The following is a 25523-nucleotide window of genomic DNA, read 5'->3' on the forward strand; positions in this document are numbered from 1 at the left end:
CACACATGCACACACGTTTTTGTATGTACATTTGTATAAATTTATGTATGTGTGCGTGTGTGAGAGAGAGAGAGAGAATGATGTCTAAGTGGCACTCTCTCTCTCTCTCACAAACACATACAGGGGTTGGACAAAATAATGGAAACACCTTAAAATTTATTTAAATATGGGGTAGGACTGCTTTTGGCAGTAATTACAACTTGAATTCTACGAGGTATGGACTTGTATAAAGCTTAAATTGTTTCCAAAGGAACTTTTGTCCATTCTTCAGCTAAAACAGTCTCCAGTTCTTGTAGTAATGATGGTGGAGGATATCGACTCCTTACTTGTTTTTTCTAAAATCCACCATAAATGTTCAATAATATTGAGATCTGGGGACTGTGGTGACCAGATACGATGTTCAACTTCAATAGAATTTTCCTCGTGCCATTCAGTAACAACTATAGCTGTGTTAATTGGTGCATTATCATCCTGAAAGATTGTGTTTCCCTCTGGAAAAAGTTCTGCAACCATAGGATGAATTTGATCAGATAAAATCCGTAAATAGTCTTCTGCCATGAAGGGAAACCATTGGGTCAGCGGATTTCCAAGATATAGCCCTCCCAGATGATCACAGATCTTCCTCCATGTTTAACAGTTGGAAAAAGGCAGTTTGGGTCAAATGCTTCTTTTGGCTGTCTCCGCACATATACTTGGCCAGTGGTCGGAAATAAGGTACAGGTTGACTCGTCCAAGAAAATAACTTTCTTCCACTGCTCTAGGGACCAATTCTGTAGGTTTTTACTCCAACTCTAAATGCTTTGCAACGTTTGTTTTTGAAAGTAGTGGTTTTCTGATTGCAGCCCTCCCACAAAATCCAGCTTTGTGCAGCTCCCGGCGAACAATTCTTGTGGAAACTGGGTTCTTAAGGTGGTTATTAAGCTCTGCAGTAATTTTGGGAGCTGTACTTTTGTGATCCTTTCTAACAATTCACATAAGAATCCGACGGTCCCTATCTGAAAGTAGTGGTTTTCTGATTGCAGTCCAGATTTGTGCAACTCCCAGTGAAGGTTTCTCGAGGTGGTCATTAAGCTCTGCAGTGATTTTGGGAGCTGTACTTTTGTTATCCTTTCTAACAATTCGCGTAAGAGTCCGTCAGACCCCATCTGAAAGTTTTGGTTTTCTTCCGGAGTTTTGTTTCGATGAGGAGGTTTTTCCCCCATTCTCAAAGGCTGTCGTTAATTTCGAAACAGTGCTTCTTGATACACCAAACATTTCGGCTGTTTATATTACGCTAGTGCCTGCCATACAAGCACCAACAATTTGACCTGTTTGAAAGTCCAATTGATCTGTCATTTTAATGAATTTTAATTACCTTTTTCGGATCTTTTTTAAAACGGGGGCCACATTTTTCATTAACGAAACACTTTGAAACTTGGAACACTGGTAGAATGTGTCATATAAAACATCTTTTTCTCTTAGTCTTCTTAAAAAAAAAAGAAATCCATAAATTATTCCATGTTAAAGTTGTCGTATTTCTGTAATTTCAACCAATCACTGACGTCCATTCAGCCGATATACATTAAGTGCCGACTACATAAACAAACGATTCTGAAACAATTAACCCTAACCCTAACCCTAGGGTTAGAGTTAGGGTTAGGGTTAGGGTTAAAGCAAATTTAAAATGAAAAAAGCAAATAAAACGAAGAATCGTTTGTTTATGTAGTCGGCACTTAATGTATATCGGCTGAGTGGACGTCAGTGATTGGTTGAAATTATCGAAATAAGACAATTTTTTACATGAAATAAATTCGAATACAAAAATATTTTTCTGTTCTATAACACAAAATAGATAAGTATACGAAGTTTGAAAGTCTTTCGGTACCAAAAACACTACGTAAAACATTAATGAAAAATGTGGCCCCCGTTTTAAAAAAGATCCCCTTTTTCTGATGATATCTGAAAAGAAAGAGCAATTTTAGCAAAACATATTAAGCATGACTAATAATAAATCAAAAACAAAAATAAACAAGCTTTTGATGGTTTTATAGATATTTCAAACTTATGATGTTAGGTGTTTCCATTATTTTGTCCAACCCCTGTACATACAATAAAGATTTAATACCGAATCCATCTCCTGTTAATTAATATTATTACCTGCAGAGTTCTTGAAGTAGATCCAACTGAAGTGTACCACAACTGCGGATGACCACAGGTAGCCAAAACTGTGCCGGTGCTCTACTCAACATTTAAGCACGCTAATCGACTTCTATACTTATTTGTCCAAATTATTCATTATTAGATATATATTTATCTGTGTTTGTCCCCCACCAACATCGCTTGACAACCCATGCTGGTGTATTTACGTCCCTGTAAAAAGTGACCGACAGAATAAGTCCTAGGCTTACAAAGAATAAGTTCTGGGCTCGATTTCTTCGACTAAAAAGCCATTTAAGGCGGTGCTCAAGCAGAACTATAGTCAAATGACTGAAAGAAGTTAAAGAATAAAAGAATATATGACACACCCACATGCAAACACAAACATTCTCTCTCTCCTGTCACTGTTTTCTGTCCAGCGCGCGCAAACACACACATTCCGTTGCATTCTGAGTTGAAGAGAATCGAAATATTAAAACGAACAGAAATATTAATTGACCAATCAGAAAAAGTGAAATAGAATCCTGTTTATCACATAGAAACGACTGTTGAACGAGTGCCATAAATAGATATTGTTCTTACGACAATCAATTAAAAAATATTTTCTTAATTGTAATTATTATTACTAGCGTAGGCATAAGGTTATAAATTTTTGGGAAGGGATTAGTCTGTTAAATTGACTCCAGTGCTCGACTGGTGTTTTAGTTTATCGATCCCGAATGAATGTCGGGATTTGAAAAAAAAAATCCGAATAAATGAATGAAGAAAAATAGTTTGTCCGATGCTCTGATAATTTTGCCAATATATTGCCTAACTAAACACTTGCTTTAAGGACCATTCGTGATACTAAATGTCAAGTAATAATAATGATGCATATGTATTTTTTATTTTCGGCTACAAAGGCAAGGGTACGTGGCGGGCATACCTACACAAATGTACACCCACCGTTCGACTTTGTTTCTTCGTAACTTTCAGAAAAATGAATATTTTTTAAATGAAATGTTCTTCAAATATCTTCGAGATGGTATGGATTATGATCATATTAGAATTTAGTATTAAAAAAAAAATTCGCAGCGGAAAGGAGAGGAAGATCTTCAAAATGCACGTGTTAATAGCTGTTCAACATAAACTCCCAAAATCAACAAAACGCGGCTCCTGAACCCAGTAAGTGTTGGATGCGTTTCGTCTCCCTACTCTAATATGACTATGGCTGCAGAGTTTATCCAGAACAGACAAAGCCCCATGTTGCACTACCAGGTCTAGAACTGTCGAAGAACGTTCATAATCTCTAATCTGAAGTCATCGACGAGGAATGATCGAAGCGGTCCCAGAAGAGACCGCTTCGATCATCCTCGTCGATGCATTGAGAAGTTATTATTGCTTGAGAAGTTACTATCCTCTTCTAGTCCTCTGTAGAATGCATTCACTAACTTTATTTTCTGACTAATTGACTGCAATGAGCGACCTGGTAACATTTCAGGTACCAAACACCTGACCCCAGTCTGCACTTAACACGGGATTGTAACGCAGTCAAAGTGGAGTCTTGAGAAAACCTATCGTATGAACACTCACAGGAATATCCATAGATGATGCATATCATCATTCACGGTATCCCGACGGACTGGGGTGGTTGTTAGCTGCGGACTATCGTCCGACCTGCAAAACTTGCTGTCGCATAGACTTGCCTTCTCATGTCCCAAGCTGTATGCCGGTACAACCCTCAACATCTCCAAATTTCTCGGCAGTGACTCGAGTACCAAAACAGACAGTAGAAATAACAACGGGCATCCTTGTTGAACCGAGTACGCAACGTGAAACAAATACCGTTGTTCATTGCAGCGATCCGGTCTCACAAACGAAATCAATGCATTGGACCCTATAGTATTTATTTATTGACAGCAAGTCACAACATACACAGATCAGAATAGGGCCGCTAGATCCGTGAGGACCCTGGGTAACTGCCCTGTCTGCTCATTCATAAAAACATAACTACTCTCGAGATCAATAAAAGCCAGCAACGAACGTCTTATAGCAATAACAAATTAGTAAATAAATAACAGTGCAGGTCGCCTTCCACACCATGCTGTTCTTGAGATCATAAAGCATGGTGGCCTAGACGCTGCAGGCTTCCCTTCCTAGGGAAGATCGAGGAACGGTAAAAGGCCTGACGATGACAATTTTCCCGTTGCGTGGTGATAGGCCCCTCATCTGGGACGCCACATGCTGTGACACGTTTTCCAGCGATAACTTGGTTTGTTCAGCTACCAGCCTAGGCTCCGGTGCACGTCAGGCAGAGAAGGGCTAACTGTTAAAGTATCGGTTGCTCTTTGACAGGTTTATGGTTGAGCCTGTGACAGTGGGAGACCTCCAGCGTTCTCGGCCCCCGGACTATATCCCGCTCACCACTTTCGGGGCGAAGATAGCTATCCACAAGTGCGAGGCCCTGTTTGTCAGATTGACTGTTCCAACGCATCTCTCTCTCTTCAGACAAGCCATTTTAGATATTTCTCTGCTTGTTGACGATTTAGGTAGGGTCTTTTACACCATTTCATTGATCATTATTGCACGTCACGCTTGCTGAGAAAAGAGAGAAGAATGTGGCATACTTTTGCCAAGCCATAAGATAGTGCTCCAGCATGGCCGCAGTCAAAATGACTGAAGCAAGTAAAAGAATAAAATAATTACAATAAAACTCATGAGATAAAAAAATTTAAAAAATCGTAGCCCCAATTTTTATCTTAATTTCAAAAATAAGTTTTCATAAATATTTCCTGTTTACTTTTACGTGTTAGAAAATTTGACAACCGTTGTTGGTTTGTTTACGTCCCACTAACTTAGCGTTTCGGCCAAAAGAATAAGATAGAATTAGTACCAGACTAAAAAAAAAAAAAGAAAGAAAGAAAGAAAAGCTTACAAGCACTGGGTGGATTCGGTCGACTAAACCCTTCAAAGTTGTGCCCCAGCATGGCCGCAGTGTTCAGTGACTAGAACAATGCTTCCAAATCACATGGTTCTGAGTTCTGTCCCACTGCATGGCACCTTGGGAAAGCGTTTTCTACTATAACCGCAGGCCGACCAAACCCTTGTGAGGAAACACTTTCGGTTTCCTCATAATGAAACCAGTGTTAGTTTGTGTACGTCTGCGTTACTCAGTGGCTCGGGAAAAGTGACCGACAGAATAAGTGCTAAGGTCGATTCGTTCGACTTAAGAACCTTCCAGGCGGTGCCCCAGCATGGCCGCAGTCCAATGACTGAAACAAGTAAAAGCTGTGTGTGTGTGTGTGTGTGTGTGTGTGTTTACGCAGATGTGGCTGTGTGGTAAGTAGCTTGCTTACCAACCACATGGTTCCGGGTTCAGTCCCACTGCGTGATACCTTGGGCAAGTTTCTTCTACTATAGCCTCGGACCGACCAAAGCCTTGTGAGTGGATTTGGTAAACAGAAACTGAAAGAAGCCCGTCGTGTATGTATGTGTGCGTGTGTGTGTCCCTACTATCGCTTGACAACCGATGCTGGTGTGTTTATGTCTCCCGTAACTTAGCGGTTCGGCCAAAGACACCGATAGAATAAGTTCTAGGCTCACAAAGAATAAGTCCTGGGGTCGATTTGCTTGACTAAAAGTAGTGCTCCAGCATGGCCGCAGTGAAATGCCTCAAAACAAATAAAAGAATAAAAGATATATATATATATATATATATATATATATATATATAATAATAATAAATGAGTATATGCATATATACGTACAAGTATGTGCATACCTACATCTACCTGTATGTATAGGTGAATATCTGGGTACAGGACGTTGCAAACAAAACACACACACATATATACATATATATATATACATATATATATATATATATATATATATATATATATATATATATATGCACACACACACACACATGTATTATAACGCTCACACGCAACCATGTGCCATAAAGCGGATCTTTCTTTACGACAGACGCACTGTCGTTAAACCAGAAACGAACCTTTTTCCAGTCAGTTTGATGGCGGAAAAAATCCCTTTTGAAAAAGACGCACGTTAGTTTGGCGTTGTTTTTATTTAACTTGAAAAACCTACAATGAACGAAGTGATCGTATAGCCAACAGATACATAACATCTACAGTGATTCTACCCAATTACTAACAATTCCAATTAGTAGTGATTTATATATATATATCTAGTAATAATGTTCCGAACGAAGAAAGAGGTAGACCGGCACGCTGCCGATCTGTTGAGGAGGACTCGTGACGATAAAGAGGTAATATTTATGTGATATATATTGTTTAATACACGTTATAGGCATGGAAATGTATTGGTGTATAAATATATATACATTGATTTCGGTTACGTGTGGATATATGGACGTATATGTACGTATATCTATATATACGCGTATGTCTATCGGTCTATCTATATGTACATGCATATCTATACGTATATGCCTATATATATATATATATATATATATATATATATAAAGATGTGTATATATGTATAGGCATATATAAATATATACACATTTATTTCGGTTACGTGTAAATATATGTACGTATATCTATCTCTCTCTCTCTCTATATATATACTCGTATGTCCATCAGTCTATGTATATATATATATATGTCTATCAGTCTATCTGTGTGTACATGCATATCTATACGTTTCTGTCTATATATATATATATATATATATATATATATATATATATATATATATATAAAGATGTGTATATGTATAGGCATATATAAAAGTGTATATAAATATATACACTTCGGCTGTGTATATGTACACGTATACTATCTATATATGTGTATCTTTATACGTTTATTTGTGTGTACATATATATATATATATATATATATATATACACATACATAAGTGTATGTAAATATATACACCTTTACTTTAGGATATTTCTCTCTCTCTCTCTCTCTCTCTCTCTCTCTCTCTCTCTCTCTCTCTCTCTCTCTCTCTCTCTCTCTCTCTCTCTATATATATATATATATATATATATATATATATATATATATATATATATACACACACACACAAACATAGCATAAATCAATGTATAGCTATCTATGATACTGTGCGTATTTACCTGTACATAGCGATACAGTGTTTTAGAACACGAATTCGCAAGAATTTTCTGTAAATAACAAAAAATAAAAGTTATGACTTGTTAAATGGTATGACTCGATGAAAATTCCAACCGTCTATCTATCTATCAACCTATTTTTCTATCTATCTATCTAAACATACTTTTACTTGGTATATTATTTCCCTTCTATGTATCTATGTTAGATTATTTTTCCAAATACCAGATAGAAATACGAACTCCAAATTCTTCAATTTTCACTTTTTTTTTCTTAAAAATTGAAACTTTACAAAATTGTTTTTTTTTTTTATTATCATAATCACCGTATTTTTCTACGCATTTCGCAAAAAAAAAAAGAAAAAAAATTCTGAATAAAGTTAAAATTGAAGAATTTGGAGTGGTAGGGTGGGGGAAATTAAAATTTTAAAATGCCGTTTTTTTTTGTTTTTTTTTTTGTAGAATCAGAATCTCCTTTTTCGAAAATGGGAGATTCTGTATGTATATATATATATATATATATATATATATATATACATACATCACATTCTTTACGTCCGCCAAACACACACACCCATACATACATATATATATATATATATATATATATATATATATATAATATATATTATTGTGTGTTGAACCACCAATTGCATTAGCGGATTCTACGTAGATTGTACGACGTATGCATAATTCTCTTTCATGTACACTGTTGGTCTACATGCGTGTTTATATGTTGATTGCAAAATGTGTAGATCTAACGTGTATATACAACGCTCGCAGACTATAATGTACTTAGAGAATACACACACACACACACACACACACATATATATATATATATATACACATTTGTGTTTAAGTCTTTATACACGTATTGGTCTACATGGGTTTTTTATTACTCTGATTGTAATATATAACCTCGTATATATATATGTACAACGTACGTAAAAAGAATGCATCTTCTAGTAATTGACAATATTAAAACTCTTACTGTTCAAATTTTCTGTAGTGTGTGCTTTCCCCCTCCCCCCACTAACAACTGACCGATTATATATATATATATATATATATGTATATATATAGTGCTGTGCATCTTTTAACAATGATATATGTGTTTGTGTATACGATTCTATCTATATATAAGCATAATCCTGGCCGGTGCGCGGAAATAGACTCACACTTGTGGCGTATTTTAAAGTCGTTTGTTAATTACCAACTCTGCCTCCTAATAATATCTTATACGTGAAATCTACATTAGTTTATTTCACAAAGCAGTGTGATACATTAAAAATGGACAAAATTGACATTTTATTCAGTATCCTTAATTAAAACAATAAAATTAAAAAAAGGAGACAGTATTAAATCAGTTATTAGTTGAACTTTACATTTGTCTATATTTTCCTCTGTATTTTTAATTAGCCACACCGGCAATGGCTATATATATATATATATATATATATATATATACATATGTGTGTGTGTATTCGTTGTACGTTTACGCATACACGAGTATATATAGAAAGTGGTGAGGTGTTTTTTTTTTTTTTTGAAATGGTATATATTACGCAATCAAATGATATACACGCGAGTGTATATTGAATGAGCTAAGGCGACAATCCCAGAAACCTGGTCTTTTTTCTTTATAGAAATTCTGTAATACATAACGCAATCAACTGCTGTGCGTGTATAAATATGTAGGTGTGTGTATATATATATATATATATATATATATATATATATATATATATGTGTGTGTGTTAGTGTAACATTAGAATGCCTATTTATAATACTTAAGCACTAGCTCTGTCACGTTCTTTTGTATTCGTTCGTTGGAAACATTAACGGTAGTTCCTTGTTCATTGGACAGAAACAATATTTGGTTAAAAAACCCCATTTATTTTAATATAAAAAATATGAATTCATGTATGAAAAGAAAACACATTCACACATTGTATGTTTGTGTGTGAAAACACAACGGGCGGGAAACCGATTAACCAAGAATTGAATTGCCGGTCTCCTCCAAATAGATGTACTCTCTACCATGCATTGAGTGCACCTTTGGGATTAAATTAGGAGTAAAGATCTATTATATATTGCATATTATCTTCTTCTTTCCTTTAAGAACTTTAACGTTTGTGTGTATTTCGTAAACGAATGTTTCCGTTAGTCACGAGTTCAAAACCTAGTTAGGTGGGCCGTGGCAATTAAGATTCGCATTTAATTAGTTTGCCTATATTACAAGTCAAGCCCTAGTTTATTATTATTATTATTTCGATCGTAAATTACAGCGTGTTGAGTAATACACACTCACGTTCAATGATTTGGGTTACTTAGTCAGGGCTCTGTTTTTTTTTTGTTTTTTTTTTTTTATCCGGAAGTGACCTTTCGGGTCTGAAATTAGGAATATATGTCAAATTCCATGATAAACATATGAATAAAAGGCGGCGAATTAGCTGACCCGTTAGAAGCGTCGGGCAAAAATAAATACCTCGCATTATTTATCCGGATCTTTGCAGGGTTGACAAAATGAAGGGCATAATAATTTTTACCTGGACTGCGGCCATGCTGGGACCTCGCCTCGAAAGATTTTTAGTCTAACTAATCAACCCTAGTAATTTTTTTTTTCAAGTCTTGTACTTCTATGGTTTATTTTTTTCTTCTTTACCGAACCATTAGGTTACGATGACGTAAACAAGCCAACACCGGTTGTCGAGCGGTGGTCTCACACATACACACTTTATGGTCTTCTTTCAGTTTCCTTCTACTAAATCCATTCACAAGGCTTTAGTCGGCTCGGAGCGGTGGTAGAAAATACTTGCGCAGTGGGACTGAACCCGGAATCGTGTGGTTGGGGACTAAACTTCCTACCACACAGTTGCAGTGGAGACGCAGTGGCCCAGTGGTTAGGGCAGCGGACTCGCGGTCATCGGATCGCAGTTTCGATTCCCGGACCGGTTGTTGTGAGTGTTTATTGAGCGAAAACACCTAAAGCTCCACGAGACTCCGGCAGGGGATGGTGGCGAACCCTGCTGTACTCTTTCACCACAACTTTCTCTCACTCTTACTTCTTGTCTCTGTTGTGCCTGTATTTCAAAAGGTCAGCCTTGTCACACTGAATATCCCTGAGAACTACGTTAAGGGTACACGTGTCTGTGGAGTGCTCAGCCACTTGCACGTTAATTTCACGAGCAGGCTGTTCCGTTGATCGGATCAACTGGGACTCTCGACGTCGTAACCGACGGAGTGCCAACAGCAACAACACAGTTACAGCTAATTAGCTGACTAACTAGAGCGTCGGGCATTCCTTCGCAACCTTTTTTAACTTGCGATACACACATTCTTTTCAAAATTTGGCGGCACACCTGAACCAAAAATATAGAGAAAGAAAATTAATATTCAGGAGACACCCCTGCACACCTACGTCATTAGGGAAGGTTGCGTGACGTTGTTTTCCTAATGACGAACGATTGCTGAGCGACGGATAAAAAATGCGTCGCGGTATTTTTAAAAAATTTTTTTTTCGGCGGACGTCGGAGTTAGGAAACACACCAGCAAGTTGGAATTTCTCCATTTCCGCGGAGATTTTTCAGATTTTGTTTTCCACGGTGCTGTTGGAAATAATCTGGAACATCGGATCTATTTTAAAACGGGGGCCACATTTTTCATTAATGTTTTACGTAGTGTTTTTGGTACGGAAAGACTTTCAAACTTCGTATACTTATAACTTGCGTTATAGAACAGAAAAATATTTTTGTATTCGAATTTATTTCATGTAAAAAATTGTCTTATTTCGATAATTTCAACCAATCACTGACAAGTATTCAGTTGTTAATATTTACTCCTTTAGCTGATTAAGCGATGTAAAGCGTATTTAATCTCCATACCTTCGTTTTATTTGCTTTTTTCATTTTAAATTTGCTTTAACCCTAACCCTAACCCTACGGTTAGGGTTAATTGTTTCAGAATCGTTTGTTTATGTAGTCGGCACTTAATGTATATCGGCTGAATGGACGTCAGTGATTGGTTGAAATTACAGAAATACAACAACTTTAACAAGGAATAACTTATGGATTTCTTTTTTTTTAAAGAAGACTAAGAGAAAAATATGTTTTATATGACACATTCTACCAGTGTTCCAAGTTTCAAAGTGTTTCGTTAATGAAAAATGTGGCCCCCGTTTTAAAAAAGATCCGGAACATCTTTTTTAAGAAAGAAAATAAATTTTTTCGAGAAATTTTTTTTAATCTTCCCTCATTATCCCCTCTTCGGACCGGTTTCGGTCGATATTATGGGCACTACGCACGTTAATTTTTTGGTGGGGAGCATTACGCACTTAAAAACTATAAGAGAAGCCTTTTTGGCAAAAACGGAGAAATTCCAACTCCGACGTCCTTTTTTCTTGCCCGGATCTTTGCATTGTGAGTTCAGATCTCGCCCGGGGGTCAACTTTTACATCGATAAAGTTCCAGTCAAATACTGAAAAATCTGAGTCTTTTCACTCCGCTTATCTTAAATTCAAAAATCCCCCAGTCTTCTCCCATTGTACCGCACCGATTCTGCTTTGGAATTACAGACAGCAAGGGTATACGCGTGTGTGATTGCGCAAGCCTCTTAACTGATTGGAGGATGGGAGAGAGAATGTGTATGTGTGTGTGAGTCCCCTTGTTGCCACGTTTCTGTTAAAATACACCGATTTTGTTTTAATGGATTTTCATTAGGAAAACTTGGCAGTCCCACTGCGTGGCACCTTAGGCAAGTGTCTTCTGCTATAGCCTCGGGCCGACCAAAGCCTTGTGAGTGGATTTGGTAGACGGAAACTGAAAGAAGCCCGTCGTATATATGTGTATATATATATATGTATATATATGTATGTATGTGCGTGTGTATGTTTGTGTGTCTGTGTTTATCCCCCCAACATCGCTTGACAACCGATGCTGATGTGTTTAGGTCCCCGTAACATAGCGGTTCGGCAAAAAGAGACCGATAGAATAAGTACTAGGCTTACAAAGAATAAGTCCTGGGGTCGATTTGCTTGACTAAAGGCGGTGCTCCAGTATGGCTGCAGTCAAATAACTAAAACAAGTAAAAGAGTTTTAGGGGCCAATGGTGGTTTGGCACCTATGCCCAGCGTCGCCTTCCTGGCACTTGTGCCGGTGGCACGTGTAAAGACATTCGAGCGAGATCGTTGCCAGTGCCGCTGGACTGGCTCCTGTGCAGGTGGCACGTAAAATACACCATTTTGAGCGTGGCCGTTGCCAGCACCACCTGACTGGCCTTTGTGCCAGTGGTATGTAAAAGCATCCACTACACTCTCGGAGTGGCTGGTGTTAGGAAGAGCATCCAGCTGTAGAAACTGCCAAATCAGATTGAAGCCTGGTGTAGCCATCTGGTTTCACCAGTCCTCAGTCAAATCGTCCAACCCATGCTAGCATGGAAAACGGACGTTAAATGATGATGATGGAAGGTTGTGGATGTTTTCCGTCTCAAAGCACGATAAACTGGAAATAGTTCTTTTTATTTCACGGTAGGTGACCAGGGTTGCCGGGTATGCGGCTAAGAATACAAGAGTCAAGGAACGGAGTAGATAACACACACACACACGCGTACAAGCGACAGAGCATCGGGCTTACAATCGTGAGGTTGCGAGTTCGTTTCTCGGATTGGGCTGTGTTCTTGAGCAAGACACTTTATTTCTGCTCCAGTTTTACTTCGCTATAGAAAAATGAGTTGAAGATACTTGCCCAAAATGTCAAGCAGTGGTTTTTATTTTTTTAAGCACACAAGTAATCGTATTTGCGAAATACTATTTTTCTGTTGGATCTTGACCAAATTTATTACGTCGCATAAAATTCATTCAGACATGTATGTCCCTAACAAAACTAATTATTCTCTTTATTCATAGTGCTGGCATGGCTGTGTGGTTGAGAAACTCGCTTTGAAACAATATAGTTTCTCGGGTTCAGTCCCACAGCGCGGCACCTTGGGTGAGTGTCTTCATCTATAGTCCCTGGTCGACAAATAAATACTTCGAGAGTGAAATTGGTCGACGGAAACTGCGTAGAAGCCTGAGTGTGTGTGCATGCGTGGTGTATCTTTGTCTCCATTGCTTGAAAATCGGTGTACGTTTGTTTACGTCCCTGCAACAGTGGGATTCGATCAGAGGAAACCGATAAAATAAATACCAGACTTGGGGAAAAAAAAGTAAATAATGGGATCGATCCTCCGCAGTCCAGTGATCGAAATAAAAGATATTAAGAACAAAAATAAAAAAAATGACCCTTGTATTTGCGAAATTTACTATGCCGCATAAAGCCATTCATATATTTCGCTAACAAACCTAAACAATTAGGTAATTAGCTAATTAATTATTCCCTATACAGAAAGAAAGAAAAAGACGTTGCAGGTTGATTAATAATGAAGAAGGTTCTTTTTTTTTTCTATCTTTCTTTTGAGCTTTTCATTTATTCAGTTGCTTGGTTTTTGCCTTTGTTTTTGAAAGACAAACAGCTACTTGGTCACTCCAGACCAACTATAAATAACTTTAACGTTGGTCTTAAGTACAGTTTACCTGTAAGTGTGATCTGATCTTGGTACTTTGTACCAAGGCTCTCTCTCTCTCTCTCTATTGGAAGGTTTGGAGGTGATGTACAGAAATTATATAGAAAAAAAATTAAGGTGCTCAGAAATCTGGATGTTTGTACATTTACAGATTTTTGTTAATGTCACATATTAAATAAAGCGCTTTTCACCTAATCGTGTAGGATTTTCAAATTGAAAATCCTGCACGACCAGGTGAAAAACGCTTTATTTAATATGTGACATTAATAAAAATCTGTAAATGTACAAACATCCAGATTTCTGAGTACCTTAATTTTTATATATATATATATATATATATATATATATATATATATAGGCGTAGGAGTGACTGTGTGGTAAGTAGCTTGCTTATCAACCACATGGTTCTAGGTTCAGTCCCACTGCGTGGCACCTTGGGCAAGTGTCTTCTACTATAGCCTCGGGCCGACCAAAGCCTTGTGAGTGGATTTGGTAGACGGAAACTGAAAGAAGCCCGTCGTATATATGTGTGTTCGTGTGTCTGTGTTTGTCCCCCTAGCATTGCTTGACAACCGATGCTGGTGTGTTTGTCCCCGTCGCTTAGCGGTTCGGCAAAAAGAGACCGATAGAATAAGTACTAGGCTTACAAAGAATAAGTCCCGGGGTCGATTTGCTCGACTAAAAGGCGGTGCTCCAGCATGGCCGCAGTCAAATGACTGAGACAAGTAAAGAGTAACACACAACAATAATTTGAAAATACACACCCACGAAGAGTTGGTTAAAAATTCTTGGCTTTGGGTGAATGAAAATACTGGAGGATCAGTTAATTGATTTTTATCCAATATATTCCCCTTTCAGATTCACACAGATATTGCAGCGGTCCTTCAGTTTTTCTAAGCCCTGTAAAAGAACTCAGAATGTTGGGCCTCCAACCAGGCCTTTCGCAACACCCTTAAAGCCAGGAGCTTTTCAGCATCCGTATGTGTGTGTGTGTGTGTTGTTGTTGTTGTTGTTCACGCATTCTGTTGTTAGTATGTAGATTATCGACCTCTGCAGTAACACGAGCTGGCTTTGTTGATGCAGTTTAGTTAAACGTAGAAAACCGAAAGTGAGATATGCGAGCTGAGAATGAAAGTAGTCCGGCGCTTTCTAACTGTGCCTGCTGCCCTGCGACTACTGTTTTTCCTAAAATGGCGCACCTATCAGGTGGCAAACCAACTCTGGTCTGCTAGAAATAACAGCCAAATCGCCCTCACCTCTCTGTCTATCATACACACCACACAGCTATCTTTGAAGGAAAATACATCGGACATTGTGTAGTTCTAAATATGCAAAACAAATAGGATGGTCGTGGTTTGGAATACTTTTGATCCCAAAATCTATTTAATCGGGGCTAATTTTAGCTTGAAGCAGCGGGCCATGAATCATTTGACACCGGGCCGTGTTTCTGCATTATTATATTTTTATTATATAATACATACATATTACATATATATGAATTGTGTTATACTCTTTTACTTGTTTCAGTCATTTGATTGTGGCCATACTGGAGCACCGCCTTATTTTTAGTCGAGCAAATCGACCCCAGGACTTATTCTTTGTAAGCCTAGTACTTATTTCTATCGGTCTTTTTTTGTCGAACCGCTAAGTTACGGGGACGTGAACACACCACCATCGGTTGTCAGGCGATGTTGGGGGGACAAACACAGACATATACACACACACATACACACACATATGTATGTGTGTGTATATATATATATATATATATATATATATATATATATTAGAGTCAGGATTTGACTGCTATTTTTTCAGCGTGGTGGTATCTCTTGATACCCTGTATTATAATTTTAAAATATATATATATATATATATAAAATACATACATATATACGATGGGCTTCTTTCAGTTTCCGTCTACCAAATCCACTCAAGGCTTTGGTCGGCCCGAGGCTATAGTAGAAGACACTTGCCCAAGGTGCCACGCAGTGGGTCTGAACTCGAAACCATGTGGTTGGTAAGCAAGTTACTTACCACACAGCCACTCCTCTCTCTCTCTCTCTCTCTCTCTCTCTCCCTACACACATATATATATATAAAATTCAATAATAGGACAAATTCTTTTTACAAGAATTTATCAAGTAGCTAGCGTGAAAAAAAACCTATATATATATATATAAATATATATATATATATCTAGGTACTTCTCTGTGTGTGTGTACATTCGCCATGCTTGACCGCTAGATCTAGAATTTTTTTTTTTTTCATTCTCTCTATTTTTTCATATCCCTTTCTGTTGAAGAGCGTAGGCTCAAAACATAAAAGACTTTCTCACTTCTTCGACCGTCAAACTAATGCACCTACTTGTTGTTCATACACCTGTCTTCGTCTTTTGTTTTTCTATAAATTTCAACTATATATATAGTTTCAGTCATTGGATTACGGTCATGCTGGGGCAGGGTCTTGAAGGATTTTTTAATCGAACTCGACCCTTGCACTTTATTTTTTTAAAGTCTGGTATCCTATCAGTCTTGGACAAGTCTTCTATAGCCCTCAGCTCCGACCAAAGCTTTGAAATTTGGTAGGTGGAAACTGATGGGGGCTCGTCGTGTGTGTGTGTGTGTGGGGGGGGGCTCTCCCACCCCATTTGACAACCAGTGTTGGTTTATGTCTCAATAACTTAGCGGTTCGCCAATAGAGATCAATAGAATAAGTACCCGGCTCGTGAAAATAAGTCCTGGGATCTATTCGTTCCATTAAACCTCTTTCGAGGCGGTGCCCCAGCATGGCCGCAGTCCAATGATTGAAACGAGTACAAGATAAAGATATCCGACGGGCTTCCACATCGTTTCCGTATACCAAATCCACTCACAAACATTGGTCGGTCCAGAGCTTATAGTAGAAGACACTTGCCCAAGGTGCCGCGCAATGGGACTGAAACCGAAACCAAGTGACATACGAGTAGCGAAAACTACTTTTATGTAATGTGGTCTTAGCCCTGGTTTTAACCTCGCGGTATGACTTTGTGATTCGAGGGACATTTGGCTGTTATTTCTAGCGTGTGTAGCAAACCACGTAGAAGTTCATTTCCATCCTATCACAAACTGTCTTATCGACCCGGCGCCGTCCGCTCTATTTTGGAACGTTTGATCGTCATAAATCATTGAAGTCCTCGATACATTTTGTGCTTGAAAACGAAACCTTTGATCAAAAGACTTGCACGCTTGGTTAGGTTGAACTGTGACATGTAATGGGTTTTGTGTGTGTGTGTGTGTGTGTTTGCGTGTGTCAGCGCGAGCGTGATAATTTTGAAATGTGTTCCTGGTCGACCTTGTCAATGTGTGAGGCAGTATGAAGATTCGCTAAATTTGTCTCTTGTTTTCCTTTTCTTTCTCTCTCTCACTCTTTTTTCCTCTCTCTGTCTTCCTTCTTCCTCACCCGCTCTTTCTTTCTCCTCACGCACTCTTTCCTCCCCTTCGCTCGCTCTGTCTTCCTCTTCGCCCGCTCTTTCTTCCTCTCCCTTTCTTTCTCTATCTGTCTCCCTTTCTCTCTGTCTGTTTCCCTCTCTCTCTGTCCCTCTCTCTCTTTCCCTCTCTCTCTCTGTCCGTCTCCCTTTCTCCCTGCCCGTCTGTCCGTCACTCTTTCTTTCTGTCTGTCCGTCTCCCTTTCTCTCTGTCCGTCTGTCTGTCTCTGACACCCTCACGATCACTGTCTCCCTCTCCTACTCTCTCCCTCTCACTGTCCATCTCTCTCTCTCTCTCTCTCTCTCTCTCTCTCTCTCTCTCTCTCTCTCTCTCTCTCTCTCTCTCTCTCCTACAATTATCACCATAGCCTTTTCTTTCTTCTCGTTTCACCGTTGTTCCTCTTTGTCGTTCAATCACCGTTTACAATACCAACACCACCACCACGATCTTTCCTCTAATTTACCCCTCCGCTCATTTAATTACTACTGCCTTCATACCCCCACCCCACCCTCATTTCTACAGTCTCCACCTCTGGCTTGTCTTACTAACTTAATATAATGCTTCTGGTACTGGATTTTACAATGTAGTTTAGCCCCACCCAAGGACAGATAGCTCCTTTAACCAGAAGACCTATTTTTGTTCGCACATGTTCTTTTATTTTTACGGTAGTGTGGCTCGAAGGAGGCATAGGGTTTGGGCTGCTGTTTCTAGCCGATCGGGTAACCAATTAGAATACTGCTCTCTCTCTCTCTCTCTCTCCTCGTCTTAGCTTGTGGGTTTTTTTCATTATATAAGAGACGTGTGGTCTTTTACTTCAATATGTATCCGTTTCTGGGTATAGACCTACCTACACGGGCCATTCTTCGATATTCGTACATGACATCATTCACTCACACAAGTTTCGCTCATAGATAAAGAGACGAGACTGAAAATTAAAGGATAAATAACGTCGTCTCTTCACGCCGACACCCTGTAAAATAATACCCATGGAACACCCCTACACAAATGTTTCCCTCCCCACCGACTTTGTTTCCTCATAACTTTCAGAAAAATATATTCTTTTACTCTTTTAATCTTTTACTTGTTTCAGTCATTTGACTGCGGCCATGCTGGAGCACCGCCTTTAGTCGAGCAAATCGACCCCAGGACTTATTCTTTGTAAGCCTAGTACTTATTCTATCGGTCTCTTTTGCCGAACCGCTAAGTTATGGGGACATAAACACACCAGCACAAGAGCCAGTCCAGGGGCACTGGCAACGATCTCGCTCGAAAATCCTACAAAGGCCAGTCAGGCGGTACTGGCAACGGCCACGCTCAAAATGGTGCATCTTATGTGCCACCCGCACAAGAGCCAGTCCAGGGGCACTGGCAACGATCTCGCTCGAAAATCCTACAAAGGCCAGTCAGGCGGTACTGGCAACGGCCACGCTCAAAATGGTGCATCTTATGTGCCACCCGCACAAGAGCCAGTCCAGGGGCACTGGCAACGATCTCGCTCGAAAATCCTACAAAGGCCAGTCAGGCGGTACTGGCAACGGCCACGCTCAAAATGGTGCATCTTATGTGCCACCCGCACAAGAGCCAGTCCAGGGGCACTGGCAACGATCTCGCTCGAAAATCCTACAAAGGCCAGTCAGGCGGTACTGGCAACGGCCACGCTCAAAATGGTGCATCTTATGTGCCACCCGCACAAGAGCCAGTCCAGGGGCACTGGCAACGATCTCGCTCGAAAATCCTACAAAGGCCAGTCAGGCGGTACTGGCAACGGCCACGCTCAAAATGGTGCATCTTATGTGCCACCCGCACAAGAGCCAGTCCAGGGGCACTGGCAACGATCTCGCTCGAAAATCCTACAAAGGCCAGTCAGGCGGTACTGGCAACGGCCACGCTCAAAATGGTGCATCTTATGTGCCACCCGCACAAGAGCCAGTCCAGGGGCACTGGCAACGATCTCGCTCGAAAATCCTACAAAGGCCAGTCAGGCGGTACTGGCAACGGCCACGCTCAAAATGGTGCATCTTATGTGCCACCCGCACAAGAGCCAGTCCAGGGGCACTGGCAACGATCTCGCTCGAAAATCCTACAAAGGCCAGTCAGGCGGTACTGGCAACGGCCACGCTCAAAATGGTGCATCTTATGTGCCACCCGCACAAGAGCCAGTCCAGGGGCACTGGCAACGATCTCGCTCGAAAATCCTACAAAGGCCAGTCAGGCGGTACTGGCAACGGCCACGCTCAAAATGGTGCATCTTATGTGCCACCCGCACAAGAGCCAGTCCAGGGGCACTGGCAACGATCTCGCTCGAAAATCCTACAAAGGCCAGTCAGGCGGTACTGGCAACGGCCACGCTCAAAATGGTGCATCTTATGTGCCACCCGCACAAGAGCCAGTCCAGGGGCACTGGCAACGATCTCACTTGGCTTGCCGGGTCTTCTCACGCACAGCACATTTCCAAAGGTCTCGGTCAGAATATATTGTAATAAAGATATATATATATTGGCACCTGGAATGAAAATGAATAATTACATTGTAAATTCTACTCCGCTGAAAACATATTAAGATGTTTAGATCAGAAATTTGGAAAATCAAACGTGTCTATTTGCTTCCTGCATGTCTGTGTGTGTGTGTGTGTGTGTGTGTATATATATATATATGTGTGTGTGTGTGTGTGTGTATATGTATGTACTACACTCTTTGAGTGGTTGGCGTTAGGAAGGGCATCCAGCTGTAGAAACTCTGCCAAATTAGATTGGAGCCTGGTGTTGCCATCCGGTTTCACCAGTCCTCAGTCAAATCGTCCAACCCATGCTAGCATGGAAAGCGGACGTAAAACGATGATGATGATGATGATATATGAAATGAAATTCAAAGCAATGTCAATAAATAAGCGTTAAATTTGACTGAATAATTTAAATGTTAAATGGTTAAAACAAAATTTCTTCCACTAAATTTTCCTTTGGCAAAAATGTTTATGGTGAAATTTTCTATAATCGTTCTGTACGTTGTAATATAAAGAAACCTTTCCTTTCATAACTTCAAAGTTACTCGGGTGGTTTGACCGAGGCCTTTGGCGATATGTTGTGCTGGAGAAGACTCATCAAGCCAAGTGAAATCCTAGTCGTGGCTAATACCAGTGTCGCGTGACTGGTACCTGTGACGGTGGTACGTAAAAAGCACCCATTACATTCATGGGGCAGCTGGCGTTAGGAAGCACATCCAGCTGTAGAAACCATGCCAAATCGGACTGGAACTTGGTGCAGCTCTCTGGCTTAGCAGTTACAATCAAACTATCTCACCTATGCCAGCATGAAAAGCAGACACGAAACAATGATGGTTTGATATTTGGGCGCTAGGTAAATATGCCCCATGTATATAAATGATGTACAGCACAGATGAAAGGTGTAAGGAAGTGCCAGGCCGTCAGTTGCTGGAAAATCTGTGGTTGTCATGTGTGCGATTTTTTTTTTTTTTTTTTTTTTTTTTTTTTTGTCTAAACTTTTATTTAATCAAATTTTTTTTCCAATTTTTATCTTATTTTATTTTTTTGTGCAGAGAAATGGTAAAGGTTACCAAATCGCTAAACTATACCAACAAGTTGGAGAATATGAAATTGCTCGCAGGTAAAAATCTCTATCTTGTTTCTTATACTTGTTTCAATCGTTGAACTGTGGCCATGCTGGAGCCACCGTTTTGAAAGGTCTAGCTCAGTGGTACTCAACCATGGTCCATACGGCCCCCTGAGGGTCCACATAAGATTGTTGGGGGTCCATGCTTCAGAATAGTAACAGTTTTTAAGGGCCCCTGAAAAAACTATTGCTTTAGATGTATTTGTGTGTATTGCAGGAACCAGCCAGGTTTCTTTCTCTAACATTTTACAGAGTTCAAACTACATAAGTGAATGAGTGAAAAACAGAATAGGGATTTTGAAAGAAGTTTCTATAAGACTAGTTTTTAAACATCGAATGGCTATGGGAGGGACCACCAGAATAACATAGTATTCAAAAGGGATCCATAGACAAAAAATGGTTGAGAACTCCTGATCTAGTTGAACTAATCAACTAACCCACCACCCACCCACCCACCCACACACACGTGTGTGTATATGTGCGTGTCTCCCCCCACCATCACTTGACCAACCGATGTTGGTGTTTATGTTCCCATAACTTAGCGGTTTGGCAAAGGAGATTGATAGAATAAATACTAGGCTTACAAAGAATGTCCTGGGTTCAATTTGTTCGACTAAAGATGGTGCTCCAGCATGACCTTAGTCAAATGACTAAAACAAAAATATATACACACACATGATGGGCTTTTTTCAGTTTCTGTTTACTAAATCCACTCCTGAGGCTTTGGCCAGTCTGATGTTATAGTAGAAGACATTTGCCCAAGGTGCCACACAGTGGGACTGAACCCAGAACTACATGGTTGGGAAACAAGTTTCTTTCCACACAGCCATGGCTTTTTGAAAAGATTTAAGCTTTTAAAAATTTTTGTCAAAGCATTTAAAAAATTTTTTTTTAATTTTTTTTTATTTTTTTTAGATTTGAGATTTCTTAAAAACAAAAGAAAATTCTAAAGACTTTTCATGTTTTCTTGCCTTGTTCTTAATTACTTTTAACTCCTCTCATCTTCCCTTAATTTATAATTATCTGTAAAACAAATTCTGGAAATTAAATTGTAAATGTTATTTTTTTTTTCATTCTTTTTACCAAGGTACCTTACTGCATTCCTCACTGTCCAAGATGCTGTACCCCAGGCGCATAAACTCATGGGACAAATTTCTGAAAGTCTCAAAGATTACAGAAGAGCAATTGTTTCCTATGAAAAGTAAGGAAGGATGATATCACTTGTATCTCGTTATTGTTACGTAATTAGTTTTGGCTTCAGCTGTGGTTTTTTTGTACCTGGTGGGGGTTGCACTGTCTTGTGGGTGTTGAGAGCTCATTAAAGTGAAAGCTGATGTCAGTGGGGCTCACTATGGTGTCTGTGTGCTGGGTGTTTTGATAGTTAGAAAGGGCATCAAGCCATAGAAAATTGATGTAATTACAGCTACCCCTAAAATTACTGGCTTTGTGCCAAAAATTTGAAACCATTATTATTCTGCCGAGGTCAGCTTTGGCTTTCATACTTTTTGGGGTTAATAAAATAAGTACCAGTTTGAGGACTGGGGGTTGATGTAATCAACTTACCCCTTCTCCAGAACTTGCTGGCCCTGTGCCAAAATTTGAAACTTGTGAGCTGGCAGAATTGTTAGCACGCTGGGCAAAATGCTTAGCAATGTTCTGAGTTCAAATTCCATCAAGGTCAACTTTGCTTTTCATCCTTTCAGGGTTGATGAAATGAATACCAGTTATGCACTGGGGTCAATGTAATTGACTAACCCCTCACACCAAATTTCAGGTCTTGTGCCCATAGTAGAAAGGATTATTATTATTGTGAGCTGGTAGAATCATTGGCATGCCAGGCAAAATGCTTGGCAGTATTTCATCTGCTCTATATTTAAGAGATGAGGAATTATGTACATTATTTACAATTGACGGATATTTGTCCTCATCTTGTTTGTTGTTAACAAATGTTTCAGCTGATATACCCTCCAGCCTTCATCAGGTGTCTTGGGGAAATTTCGAACCTGGGTTCTCATTCCTAAAGTACTTTTTGGTGTTTTTATTATTATTATTCAGGTCACTGCCTCGAATCGAACTTGGAATCTTGGGGTTCATAGCCTGCACTCTTAACCACTACGCCATATGCCCGTGGGCATATGGCATATTTCATCTGTCATCATGTTCTGAATTCAAATTCTGCCATGGTCAACCTTGCTGTTCATCCATTCTTTTGGTGTTGATAAATTAAGCACCAGTGAAACATGGGTCAATGAAATTAACTAGTCCCCTCCCCCAAATTTCAGGTCTTGTGCTTATAGTAGAAAGGATTATTATTGTTGTTATTATTATTATCATTATTATTATTATTATTATTATCATTATTATTATTATTATCATCATTATTACTATTATTATTATTATTATTATTATCATTATTATTATTATTATTATTATTATTATTATTATTATTAATTATTATTATTATTATTATTATTATTGTTATTATTATTATTATTATTATTATTATCATTATTATTATTATTATTATTATTATTATTATTTATTATTATTGTTATTATTGTTATTATTATTATTATTATTATTATTATTATTATTATCATTATTATTATTATTATTATTATCATTATTATTATTATTATCATCATTATTATTATTATTATTATTATTATTATTATTATTATTATTATTATTTATTATTGTTGTTGTTATTGTTATTGTTATTGTTATTGTTATTGTTATTATTATTGTTATTATTATTGTTATTATTATTATTATTATTATTGTTGTTATTATTATTATCATTATTATTATTAGGGTGTCAAGCTGGCAGAATCGTTAGCACACTGGACAAAATATTTAGCAGTATTTCACCCATCACTATGTTCTGAGTTCAAATTCTACTGAGGTTTATTTTGCCTTTCATCCTTTTGGGTCAATAAATTAAATACCAGTTCTGTAATGGGCCCTCTCCCCCAAGATTTTAGGCTTTGTGCCTACAGTACAAAGGATTGTTTTCATTATTATTGTTATTATTATATTCCAGGTGTTTGCAGTTAAATGAAAACCAGAAGGATGTTGTACTTAAAGGTGTGTACATCTATATTTCTCTCGTATATGTGGGTGTATCTTGGATTGGTATTAGTATGTGTTAGTGTACATTTGTGTACCTATAGGAGGCTGGTGTGCTCATACTGCACCAGCGAACTTATAATGGAGCAAAGCTGAGTATCTGTAAAACTGCTGTTTGTTAATCTTGTTCTGTGCAATTCTCTCTCCCTCCAGCTCTTTTCTGTTTTGTTCTTCTCCCCTTTATGCCTATATTTACAGGTTTGTCTTCCTTCCTTCCTGTATGTCTGTATTGTGTGTGGAGAGAGAGTGAAGTCTGTTTGTGTGTGACAGGTTCAATAAGGTCTGTGTTGTTCGATAGCTGAATGGAATTAACTGTATTTTTCTTTTTTTTCTTTTCCAGTCTGTGAACTTCTGCTGCGGATTAAGGTTGATAAGGATACAGTCAAGGTAAGTACATTCTGAGGGCAGGAGAGGGGAAAGGAATTATCTTCCAATAGATTAAACCCAATGGTTCCCATACTTTTGTCATGGATCCCATTATATATGATTCTCTCCCCCAAAAAAACTCACAGAGCCCATAATTTTGTAGACGACATCCCCCACCACCCTAATTTTAACAAGACCATAACTCTTTAGCATTTCAACTGACCATATACAGCCAAAATATTCTGTGTTTTATATTCAAACTGGCTAAATACACTCTTACATCAATGCTACAATATCATACCAAAAGTAAACACAAACACACACACATATATATATATGTATATCCTTCATTGGACACGAAACTCAGCTTGCGAAGACTTATTGGGGAAAGCGAAGTCGTGATGGCACCTGTGCCCAGCGTCGCCTTTCTGGCACTTGTGCCCGTGACATCTGTAAGGATTTTCGAGCGAGATCGTTGCCAGTGCCCCTGGACTGGCTCTTGTGCGGGTGGCACATAAAATACACCATTTTGAGCGTGGCCGTTGCCAGTACCGCCTGACTGGCCTTCGTGCGGGTGGCACGTAAAAGCATCCACTACACTCTCAGAGTGGTTGGCGTTAGGAAGGGCATCCAGCTGTAGAAACTCTGCCAAATCAGATTGGAGCCTGGTGTTGCCATCCGGTTTCACCAGTCCTCAGTCAAATCGTCCAACCCATGCTAGCAAGGAAAGCAGACGTTAAACAATGAGGATGATGATTATATATATGTGTGTGTCTGTGTTTGTCCTCCCACCATCACTTAACAACCAATGTTGGAGTGTTTGTCCCTGTAACTTAGCAGTTTGGCAAAAATACTAGGCTTACAAAGAATAAGTCCTGGGGTCAATTTGTTTGACTAAAGGCAGTGCTCCAGCATGGCCGCAGTCAAATGACTGAAACGAGTAAGAGAATGAAAGGATAAAAGAATCATAATCGAAATTTCAAAGCTACACCATAATGCATGATTAATTAAAAAACGTGAATAAACGAACATTACGTTTGATTAAACTAATGTTTATCCTTAAAGGGGTTAAATGAAACAAATTTTTTAGAGAGAGAATTCGTAGAAACAAAAAAAAAAAAAACTTATTTCCTGGAA

General features: G+C 38.8%; 1 protein-coding gene across 1 annotated transcript in view; it reads left to right on the plus strand.

Moving 5' to 3' along the window:
* The first annotated feature begins 6138 nt into the window (after positions 1 to 6138).
* The window catches only part of LOC106877417 (E3 SUMO-protein ligase RanBP2-like), a 71197-nt gene continuing 51812 nt past the window's right edge, over positions 6139 to 25523 (plus strand). The window contains exons 1-5 of the mRNA XM_089343319.1: positions 6139 to 6403; positions 20818 to 20885; positions 21979 to 22092; positions 23935 to 23978; positions 24361 to 24407. Of these exons, the coding sequence (XP_089199445.1) occupies positions 6332 to 6403; positions 20818 to 20885; positions 21979 to 22092; positions 23935 to 23978; positions 24361 to 24407 (345 nt within the window). The 5' untranslated portion in view covers positions 6139 to 6331. The remainder of the gene's footprint in view (positions 6404 to 20817; positions 20886 to 21978; positions 22093 to 23934; positions 23979 to 24360; positions 24408 to 25523) is intronic.

Source organism: Octopus bimaculoides, chromosome 27 (assembly GCF_046866305.1).
Source record: "Octopus bimaculoides isolate indiv1 chromosome 27, ASM4686630v1, whole genome shotgun sequence".
In the NCBI taxonomy this organism is placed as follows: domain Eukaryota; kingdom Metazoa; phylum Mollusca; class Cephalopoda; order Octopoda; family Octopodidae; genus Octopus; species Octopus bimaculoides.